At 58.2% G+C, this 10491-nt stretch overlaps 2 protein-coding genes across 2 annotated transcripts; one reads left to right on the top strand and one right to left on the bottom strand.

Moving 5' to 3' along the window:
- Window positions 1-6: 6 nt before the first annotated feature.
- On the bottom strand, window positions 7-1316 carry LOC106146516 (translation initiation factor IF-2-like). Its single transcript, XM_013503679.1, has 2 exons — window positions 975-1316; window positions 7-715 (listed from the first exon to the last, which is right to left on the bottom strand). The coding sequence occupies exon 2, from the start codon at window positions 605-607 to the stop codon at window positions 92-94; it is 516 nt and encodes a 171-aa protein (XP_013359133.1). The 5' UTR covers window positions 608-715; window positions 975-1316; the 3' UTR covers window positions 7-91.
- Window positions 1317-2953: 1637 nt separating this feature from the next.
- Window positions 2954-10106, top strand: P2rx4 (purinergic receptor P2X, ligand gated ion channel, 4; the record flags this gene model as incomplete). Its single annotated transcript, XM_013503678.1, is given in 11 exon segments — window positions 2954-3101; window positions 4572-4643; window positions 4727-4799; window positions 5649-5745; window positions 5830-5910; window positions 6030-6171; window positions 6257-6393; window positions 8331-8424; window positions 8536-8601; window positions 8756-8851; window positions 9439-10106. Coding segments are annotated over 11 exon segments (1033 nt in total), but the record flags the coding sequence as incomplete, so codon positions are not given.
- Between the last annotated feature and the right edge of the window lie 385 nt (window positions 10107-10491).

The raw sequence follows: 10491 nt of genomic DNA, 5'->3' as shown, positions 1-10491 counted from the left end.
CGCCTGCGCGCTGGGTCAGGGCTGCGACCCCCGGCGGGTGGCGCCGCGTTTCAAGGGCAGAGCCGGCTGCGCGGTCCACGCGCTCTCCTCGTTACCCTGCCTCCCGGCGACTCGCCGATGCCTTTGGCCGGGCGAGGGGTGCGCCTGGCCTGCGCGCCTCAGCCGCCCCTCCTCGCGTCCCAGGATGATGGGCGGCCGACCCGCCCGGGCTTGCGGTTTCCGCTGGGCGCCCTCGGGCCTTGGCCCCCGTCTTTTTCCTCGAGCAGCGGGCTGGGCCGCAGGCGGCGACCCAGGACCGCGGGGCGTCGGGGGTGCGAGTGCGGGGTGCGCCGTTCCGATGCCCTACCGCGCAGGAGAGGGAGTGGTGCCTCGGCCACCGGGGACCCGAGCGGGAATCTGCAGCGCGCAGTGGCCCTGGGCGCCCTCCCCATTCCCGCGCCCTAGAGCGTGACCCGCCGCCCCGGTGATTTGCGGCGTGGCGGAGTGCGGGTCGGTGACCCGGGGTTCTGCCAACGCACCTGATCGCGACCCCTGCGCGGCACGAGCAGTGGCGGAGCTCGCTCCTGGGGTGGGGCTCGGTGCGAGCGCTGCCCGAGGGGACTCGCATGGTCCGCGGCCGGCGGCAGCAGGTGCGGCGGGAAAGGTGTCCTTTCCAGATGGCGCTCAGGGGTGGATGTGGTCAGCAGGCGTGAGGGCCTAGGTTCCATCTCCCGCACTAGAAAACAAAACAAAAGATCCACTTGTGGGTTCAACGTCAACCGGCTGGCAGGTCCCCAGGACGGGGCTCAGGAAGCTCCAGGCGAGGTAGTTGGACGCTGCTCGGCTCACAGGCGTGCTGCCGCGCTCCTCAATCCCGAGACCAGCCGGGGCTGCTTGGCGGACCCGCAGCCCCGCGTGGAGTGAAGCCTTTGGGTCGGCAGCTCTCACGCAGCGTCCGCTCCGGCTCTGGTTCCCTGGGAGGAGTTGACACCCACCTTAGAGAACCCTCAGGGTCTGGGCTGCGGAAGGAGTCTCCGGCTGTGTTGTGCCTTATGCTGGCCAGGTCACACGTGGCTGTTGGACACTTGAGCTGCTGTACCACAAACGGAGAGGCACTCTGTCTGTAAGATGTACACTAGATTTTGAAGACACAGTACAAAAAGAGTACAATACCACATCAGTACCTTTTTTATTGATGCCGTGTTAATGTATTGTGGATATTTTGGATTGCATAAAATATATCATTCAAATCAGTTTTCTTGAAAAGAATCAGTTTTCCTGTGTCTTTAGGGGTTTTTTTGTTTGGTTGGTCTTTTGTTTGTCTTTTTGAGACAGGGTCTCACTACACAGTTCAGGCTGGCCTTGAGCTCACTTTGTAGCGCAGGCTGGTCTCAAACTTGCAACAATCCTCCTGCCTCAGCCTCCTGAGTGCTAGGATTACAGGCATGCACCACCACAACCAGCCTATGTGTCTTTAGTTTTTAACATGGTTACTAGAAACTATTCAATTACACATGTGGACTGCAAAATACCATTGTATTTCAACTGGGCTTAAGGATTTCTATTGGGTTCTAGGTTTCCTGATCGTGGGGATTTTTAAAGCAGTAGTGCTTTGCTTATATACATCTTGCTACAATCGAAACTCCCTCAGGCTGGGTGTAGTGGCACATGCGTGTTATCCCAACTCTTGGCAGGCTGAGGCAGGAGTATCTGCAAGTTCAAGGCCAGCTGAGGCTACATAGTTTAAGGCCAGGCTAGACCCTGTCTTTAAAAAACGAACCAAACAAAAAAACCCAACTTGTTGCATAATTTCCTGATCCAGTTCACCAGACTGAAACTGTGGTCTCCTCTCCATACAACAACTGGTCTTCAAAAGAGACTGAACTGATTCCCATCGCAGCCTATCAGTCATGTGACGGCGATGAGGAAATCATCACATGATAGTGAGGGCTGTCACACTGTCGGTCTTTGCTTTAGCAACTCGCTGTACTCAGTGGCAGATTAATAGCGGCCTTCCTGTCCCTGAACGCCTCTGTGTCAGACTGGAATGAATTAGAGGCTTTATTGTGGCTGAATTTTCAGAAGCCCTGCAGAAGAGGACCTGGGGAAGGAGGAGCCTACCTGCAGGCTGGACAGTGAGCTTGGGATTGCCTAAATCAACAAACCCATAAACAAGCAACCCAAACCAGCGAATTTCTGAAGTCTGAGCTCATGGGAATTAAAAGGAGAGGAGATGGGATATTCGTTGGCTCCAGAAATAATAGTTTTGTTATTGTTTTTGTTTTGTTTTTGGAGACAGGCTGACCCTGACCTCATTGTGTATCCCAGCCTGCCTTGAACTTGAGGTGATCCTCCTGCCTCAGCCTTCTGAGTGCTAGGATTACAGGCGTGCTCCTCTGTGCCCAGCGCTGATAGATGTTTAAGGACAGCTCTGAAATAGGGAGCCGTTTTGATTGTTTTACTGGCCAGTTTCATTCTAGTAATCATAAGCTGAAACACTGTTCTCAGCATCTAACACTCATCAACTCATGTAGTCTGGCAACAGTCCTGTGTTGCTGTTATCTTTCCCATCTTCCCTTTTTTATTGTTGTGATTGTTTTTGTTTTGCTTTGTTTCTTGAGACAGGGTCTCCCTGTGTAGTGCAGGCTGGCTTTGAACTTACTATGTCGCCCAGGCTGGCCTCATCCTCGTGGTGATTCTCCTGCCTCAGCTTCCCGAGTGCTGGGATGATAGGCATGTGCCACCACGCCCAGTGAAATCTTTAATCAGACTGTCATCAGATGGGGTCCACGAAGGTCCCCCAAGGAGGAGGTGGGCGTCGCACCTCGCGCTGTGCGGTGGGTTTGCCCGGTCTCATCGCAGAAAAGCATCTCAGGTGACACCACGCTGTCAGTGAACGCGCTCTCCGCCTCCTCCCTGGCGGTCGCCGGCCCGCTGCGTCCCGCAGCCCCTGAGGAGCCCGCTGTGCTTGCAGGTGGGTGTTCGTGTGGGAGAAGGGCTACCAGGAGCGGGACTCCGTGGTCAGCTCCGTCACAACCAAGGCCAAAGGCGTGGCCGTGACCAACACTTCTCAGCTCGGGTTCCGGATCTGGGACGTGGCCGACTACGTGATCCCTGCGCAGGTGTGTCCTCCCCCGGCCTCGGACCCTGTGGAGGCCTCTTTCCCAGCTCTGCCCCTCGCGCCATGACCCGGGCCACAGAGCCACCTTCCCGCGCCGGGCCTGGCGCGTGAGCAGAGCGGCCGGCTCTCTCGGCTTCCGCTCCAGCCTGTCACGCCCCGTGGCCGCGGCCGGGCAGCCCGCAAGGGCCCTCCCACGTGGGCATCTCCGCCTGCCCCAGTCTCCCGAGGTCGGGAAGCCACACGTCTCGAGTCCTGGGCAGAGTCCAGGCGGACGTGGCACCTTTCCACCCTTCGTATTTGCTTTCTGTCCGACACCCACAAGGTAAACCTGGGCAGGTGGCGTAGAACCCTCACAGCCGTTAGAGACCCAGGCCAGGCCAGGCGGGAACAGCCCCGCCTCCCTCAGGGGCAAAGGCAGAGGGAGGAACTGCTTGACGCGGCCCTCAAGTCGAGGCGTGTGAAGCCACAAAGCTGCAGGTTAACGTTTGCGTCGTTTTTGGTTTTGGGGGTTTTTGGCGTAGGTGATCAGACCCAGGCCTCACGCATTCCAGGCAAGTGCTCTGCACTGAGCTGCACCCACAAAGCTGCTGGTTAAACATTGACCCTTTTTCTTGCTTGCTTGCTTTTTTTGTTTTGTTTTGTTTTTGAGACAGTCTCACTGTGTAGCCCAGGCTGGCCTTGAAGTCTCAGCAATCCTCCTTCCTCAGCCTCCAGGAGTGCAGGGGTTACAGGCGTGCACCACTCCGCACCCCATAGCACTGACTTATTAACTGCCCCGTGTGGCCAGGGCCCCAAAGGCCCCAGCAGATAGCTGAGTGCTCAGTGCTTGTGACAGCCAGATTTAGAAAAGCGTGAACTCCTCGCTGGGAGGTGTGAGACAAGGTGTGCCTTCCTTTCCTTCTCTAGAGAAGGGTGTGACAGGGCAGGGCGGAGAAGCTCGGGACAGCAGGGATGCACAGGTGGCTGGCTGCGTGGTCCCGAGGTACAGCCTCGCCCTTTGGACTTCCGGGACTGTCTCCAAGTAAAAATAAAACGGGCAGGGATGCAGCTGGTGGGAGAGTGCCCTCAGCCTCATCTTGATACTAATTGTAATTAGTTAGACTACAACACCTGCAACCTGTGGTGATGATGGATCCAACTAGAAACTTTTTAAAAAATGGTTATTAAGGCCGGGCGTGGTGGCACACGCCTGTAATCCCAGCACCCGGGAGGCTGAGGCAGGAGGATTATTGCAAGTTCAAGACCAGCCTGGGCTACAAAGTGAGCTCAAGGCCAGCCTGAACTACACAGCGAGACCCTGTCTCAAAAAAAAAGGAAAGAAACTTTTGGAGTCCTTGTCTTTCATTGCTTACCTTAGCGGGTCACTTTTAGGCATATTTCAGTCTCATGTTTTAGAAGCACAGTGCCCCCCAGAACCCCGAGGCAGCGCGGAGGGGACCCAGCAGGGCCCTGTCCCCTCTTTCCCCCTCAGGAGGAAAACTCGATCTTCGTCATGACCAACATGATCATCACCGTGAACCAGACCCAGGGCACCTGTCCCGAGGTAGGTGGCGCCTCAGGCCTGGTCCCCGGCCCTCCACCCCGGCGGGACCCGGAGGAAATCCTCCTCGCTCCTCCTGCTTCCAGATTCCCGACCAGACCACCGGGTGTGAATCGGACGCCAATTGCACGGCGGGCTCCGCGGGCACCCACAGCAACGGTAGGGGTCCGGGCGGGCGGGCCCGGGACAGACGGCGCCCCCTGGCGGGCATCGCCGATGCGGACCTCAGGGACGAGGAGGCCCGGCTGAAAGGCACAGCGGTAGAGCGTGTGCTCAGCGAGCTTAAGGCCTCGGGCTCAGTCCCCAGCACGAGGGAGAAAAATCTTCCCAGGTCCCTAGTGAAGCTCTGCCACCCTGGGTGAAGCTGGTATCAAAAGAAAGACCCTAGAAGCTTGGCGTGGTGACACACACCTCTAATCGGAGCACTCTGGGAGGCTGAGGCAGGAGGATGGCAAGTTTGAGCCCAGCCCGGGCAACTCAGTGGCTTACCAAGACCTTGTCCCAAAATAAAATAAAGACTGGGGATGTAGCTCAATGTGAAGGTACTGGATTTGATCACCAATGGAGGTGGAGCAGCACCTAGCACCTTCTCTACATTCACCTCTGTTGTGTGAGCACCAGACCTTACTCCATTCTGTGACTTGGGCTCCCTGGGGACTGGCGTTGCAAAGCAGAGGTGTGGCTGCCATTCAGGGAACCCTCTCTGGTCCCAGTTCCTGGGCACCGTCTAAATCCCAGAACTGGGATCGTTCAAGATTGGCAGCATAAGCAGGGCGAGGTGGTGCACGCCTGTAATCCCAGCACTCGGGAGGCTGAGGCAGGAGGATTGTCGTGAGTTCGAGGCCAGCCTGGGCTACAAAGTGAGCTCAAGGCCAGCCTGGACTGCATAGCGAGACCTTGTCTCAAAAAAAAAGAAAAGATTGGCAGCATGGGCGGCTGGGTAGGAGGGGCTCACCCACAAAGGTAGAAAGGAGGGGCCCTGTGGACCTGCGGCCCCTTCCCCTGCAGGGGTCCAGACTGGGAGATGCGTGCCATTCAACGCATCGGTGAAGACCTGCGAGGTGGCGTCCTGGTGCCCCGTGGAGGATGATTCTCGCGTGCCAAGGTGAGCGCATCAGGGCTTGCGGTGGACAGACAGACGTGTTTATGTCTGTACTTTCTCCAACAACAGCTTACCATTTTTTTTCAGACCTGCCTTTTTGAAGGCTGCAGAAAACTTCACGCTTTTGGTTAAGAATAACATCTGGTATCCGAAGTTCAACTTCAGCAAGTGAGTGGCTGCGGCTGCGCGGGCGCGGATGCCCCGGGGACACGCCCGGCCCCGTTGGGAGGAGGCCGTGGGAGGAGGTGCAGAAGGAGGGGGCGTGGCGCTGACGTCCCGGCTCCCAGGAGGAACATCCTGCCCAACATCTCCACCGCCTACCTCAAGTCCTGCGTGTACGACGCTCGCACGGACCCCTTCTGCCCCATCTTCCGTCTGGGCCACGTCGTGGAGAGCGCGGGCCACAGCTTCCAGGACATGGCCATGGAGGTGGGCACAGGCCCGGCTGTTGTCACGCGCCCCGGGCCCCTCCGGCTGCACCTTGAGCCCGACGTGTCCCCCACCTGTCCCGCAGGGCGGCATCATGGGCATCCAGGTGAACTGGGACTGCAACCTGGACCGGGCCGCCGCCCTCTGCCTGCCCCGCTACTCCTTCCGGCGCCTGGACACGCGGGACGCTGACCACAACGTGTCCCCAGGCTACAACTTCAGGTGGGCGGAGCCAGGCCCCCAGGAGGAGTGGAGGGCGAGGGCGGCTGGTGATTCCCAAGCGGTGCAGGGCTGGCTCCCATGCCTGCCTCCTCGCCCTTCCTGCTACAAGAAAGGTGTTGTGGTGGGCGCAGGGGTGCTCACCTGTAATCCCAGCACTCAGGAGGCTGAGGCAGGAGGATCACTGTGAGTTCAAGGCCAGTCTGGGCTGCAGAGCAAGACTGTCTCAAAAAATAGAAAACAGAAAACAAACCTTGATACAGGGGATTGGATTCAAGGCCTTTGCACTGAGCTGCATTGCACTGAACGCCATCCCCGGCTCTTCTTATTTTTTGAGACAGGAACTTACTAAGTGGCTAAATGGACCAGGCTTGGCTCGAACGTATGGTCCTGCCTCAGCCTCCCGGAGTACAGGGATCACGCCCTTGGCTTGGCCCTGCCGCTGCAGTGTCCACATTTGCCAACACACGCCTCTCCTCCCTCCGCACCTGTGTGTCTTTGCGGTACTGGGGTTTGAACCCCAGGCCTGTGCTACTCCCAAAAACAGGCACCTGAGTCAACAGTGCTTTGTGTTGCCCTGATCTCCTTCTAGCCTTTTTATTTTTTAATTTATTTTGGGAAAAAAAATCTATTTTGAGACAGAGTCTTACTTATTAACTTGCCCAGTCAGGGCTCAAACTTGCAATCCTCCTGCCTCAGCCTCGCAGACTGCAGGGATTATAGGCATGTGCCCTCTTGCCTGGCTGGAAAGTCTTTTGTCGTAAGCGGACATTGGATTTAGGGGACACCCTAATCCGGTACGACCTCACCTCAACTCTGTCTGCAAAGACCCTATTCCAAACAAGGTCACCCTCACAGGTCCTGGACGGACACGGATAGTGGGCAGCGCTCGGTTCAGGAGAGCTGCAATCTGACGGGCAGGAGCCGCAAAACTCAGAGCTCATGACATTTTCAGCTACACTTTCCCACTCCACGGAGCCGGTCCACCGGCTTCTTGTTGCCCTTGTCTCCCTCTAGTGGTGATATTTGGCATTGCAAGAAACCGCTGCAGGGCCTGCTGTCCTGAGCCGTTGGTCGGGGCGCAGCACAGTATCTGAATTTCCTTCTAGGAGTGAGGTCGTATCGCTCCGTCTCCACCGGCATCCGGTCCTTGTAGAGCCCTCGAGGTGCCCCCGGGCCTGAGTGGGAGCCCACAGCCACGCGCCTGTGCCTCCCAGGCCTGGACCCGAGTGGGGTTAGAAGCAGGCAGCTCCAGCACAGCCGCGGGTGTGTGATTCTCCCCCGCCCGCGGTCCGGCTGTGCTTTCGTTCTAGGGCTGATTAAACCACAGTTCACTGCTATGCAACTCGCCTATTAAAGTACAGAATTCAGTATTTCTTTTCTGTTTTTTTATAGTACTGGGGATTGAACCCAGAGCCTTTGCACTGACCCATATCCCCAACGCTTTTTAAAATTTGTTTGAGACAGAGTCTTGCTATGTTGTTCACACTGGCCTTGAACTCACCATGGAATCCAGGCTGCCCTGGAATTCAGTGCAACCCTCCTGCCTCAGCCTCCCAGAGTGCTGGGATTACAGGCACAGACCACCACGCTCAGCTGGATCTGGATTTTTAAAAATTTTATTTCAAAAACAAAAAAGATCAGAAGCTGGCACTGTTTCGTGGCAGGCTCCGTCCCCCGCCGGCAGCACCGCTGGCCACACGGCCATGTTCCCCGTAGCAGCGGGGTCCCTTTGGAGGCAGGTGGCTCAGCTGTCATGGGAGGGACATTTGGCGCCAGAGGTTTGGCTTGAGCCGTCTTGCAGGAGGGGGCGAGTTGGGGTCCCTCGGGAGCACACCACCCCCACCACCGAGGCCCTAGCTGGGACCTGCCACAACACCCCACCCGAGCCGCCCTACCCCAGCTGTCCCTGCCCCTCTAACCCACCATCCCGTCCCCAGGTTCGCCAAGTACTACAGGGACCTTGCCGGCCAGGAGCAGCGCACGCTCATCAAGGCCTACGGCATCCGCTTCGACGTCATCGTGTTCGGAAAGGTGGCCGTGCCTGCGACCCGCTAGCCCTCCTCCCGGCCCTGCAGGGCCGCTCCCTGCCTATGCCCGCCGTGCCCCCGGCTCAGAGCTTGGTTTCCGTCCTGTTGCCTGCAGGCTGGGAAATTTGACGTCATCCCCACCATGATCAACGTGGGCTCAGGGCTGGCGCTGCTGGGCGTGGTGAGTGCTGCGCTCCTGGCCCCGGGCCCCCTCAGCCTCCCTCCTGCGAGGTCAGGCCCCTTGGGCCCCCTTCGCCCCCAGCGAGGACCCTGGGATTCCAGAGGAGGGGCCGGGCGGTCAGCGGGAGCCCAGCGCACCCCGCTCCTTCCTGCAGGCGACCGTGCTGTGCGACGTCATCGTCCTCTACTGCATGAAGAAGAGATACTACTACCGGGAGAAGAAGTACAAGTTCGTGGAAGACTACGAGCAGGTAGGCGCCGCTGTGCTCCCGGCAGGCAGGGCGTCCCGGTGGCTCTGGTGCCAGGGCAGAGACGCCTCTGTGCCAGCTGCTGCGTGTTCGCCCATCGCCCAGGCAGTCGCATGCCACCTCGGCATCTGCGCCATCTCTAGAGCCCTGTTCTTTACATGGACTCTTTCTAAAAACCTAGCTTTGAGCCGGCCACACTGGTGCACACCTATCATCCCAGCTACTTGGGAGGCTGAGGCAGGAGCATCCCAAGTTCTAGGCCACTGTCCTTCCACGTCACATGTCTCACACTGAAATAAAACCGGTCTGGGCTGGAGCGCAGCGGTAGAGCATTTCCCTGCCGCGCACGTTGCCCTGGGTCCCCTCCCCAGTACGGGGAGAAGGGGAGGCTTTGTTCATTAGCCACATCTTGAATGGGTTATAACAGCAGGTGTTAGAACCAAAGCTGCGTCCACACAGTGCTGAAGTTGAGCCTCCCTAACAAGAGGGCTGGGCGCTGCGCGTGGGACCCACCCCCAAGGGCTCAGGAAAGCACCCGGCCCCGCCCGCGCCGTGCCCTGTGCACACTCACCCGCTTGTCCTCCTTGCAGGGTCTTGCTGGGGACGCAGAGCAGTGACGCCTGCCCACGCCAGGCTCCCACGGCCTCACGGACACGCAGGAAAGCAAGGCGAGACGGCTGCTGTGTCACCCAGGAATGTCCCGGGTTGGGCTCAGTCTCCACAAGGACTCAAGGTGGCCCAGCAGCTGCCGCGTTCTGCGCAGAGGCCCATTTCCCCCAGCGCAGGGTCACGTTGTCGTCAGCTGGGCCGCCTCTCCAGGACGTCTCCGGCAGAGGCCGGCCCCGGGCAGCAGCGACACTGCTGCAGCTCATGGGGCTGCCTCTCCTCAGGAAGCTCAGGCTGCGCCCTCAGGACAGGTCCAGGCTTCTGACGCACAGCAACCCAGTTCAAGCACCTTGTAAGGAAAGGGAACCCAAGTGTGGTGGTGCACAGCCCTCAGGAGGCTGAGGCAGGAGGCTTTCCGACAGTTCAAGGCCAAAGTAGCGAGACCTTGTCTCAGAAAACTATAGAGGACAGGAAAGGAGAGCCTCCTGGGTGTAGCAGATGTGTAGCAGGCCCAGCTGCTGTTCCTTCCCACCCCAACCAGGGGCACGGCCCTCCCCATCCGGAGGCGGGACTAGCATTTCTCTCTTGAGGGCAGCTATGTTGAGATTACTGAGGACCAAACAGTAAAACAGACGATTTTTCTTATCCCTCACCTGTGGTGTCTCACGTGTGCTAGGACTTGCCTTCCCTCTCTTTATGCAGCTTCGCCGCCATCAATGCCAGGCGTGGTGGCACTTGTCTATAATCCCAGCACTCGGGAGGCTGTGGCAGGAGGGTCACTGTGAGTTCAAGGCCAGCCTGGGCTATGTAGGGAATTTAAGGTCAGCCTGAATGACATACCAAGAATAAAACAAAAAGCAACAAAGTAACCCCAGGCCTCAGCTTCCCCGGATGTGCCCACCTATGTGTGACACACAGCCTGGGGTGCCATCTGTCTGTGACCCTGAACCAACCCTTTTGTTCGAAGCACCTCTCTCTGTTAGTATCTTAGGTTGAAAATTTTTCATTCAGCTCACTGTGCCCAGAAAAAGGTCTTA

This window comes from Chinchilla lanigera, unplaced genomic scaffold (genome assembly GCF_000276665.1).
Source record: "Chinchilla lanigera isolate Chin_1 unplaced genomic scaffold, ChiLan1.0 scaffold00081, whole genome shotgun sequence".
In the NCBI taxonomy this organism is placed as follows: Eukaryota; Metazoa; Chordata; class Mammalia; order Rodentia; family Chinchillidae; genus Chinchilla; species Chinchilla lanigera.
This window is presented reverse-complemented; position numbering and strand designations above follow the sequence as displayed.

Bases quoted from the DNA above. Each gene is read 5' to 3' on its own strand.
- LOC106146516 (XM_013503679.1), bottom strand. From the start codon at position 607: ATGCGAGTCCCCTCGGGCAGCGCTCGCACCGAGCCCCACCCCAGGAGC.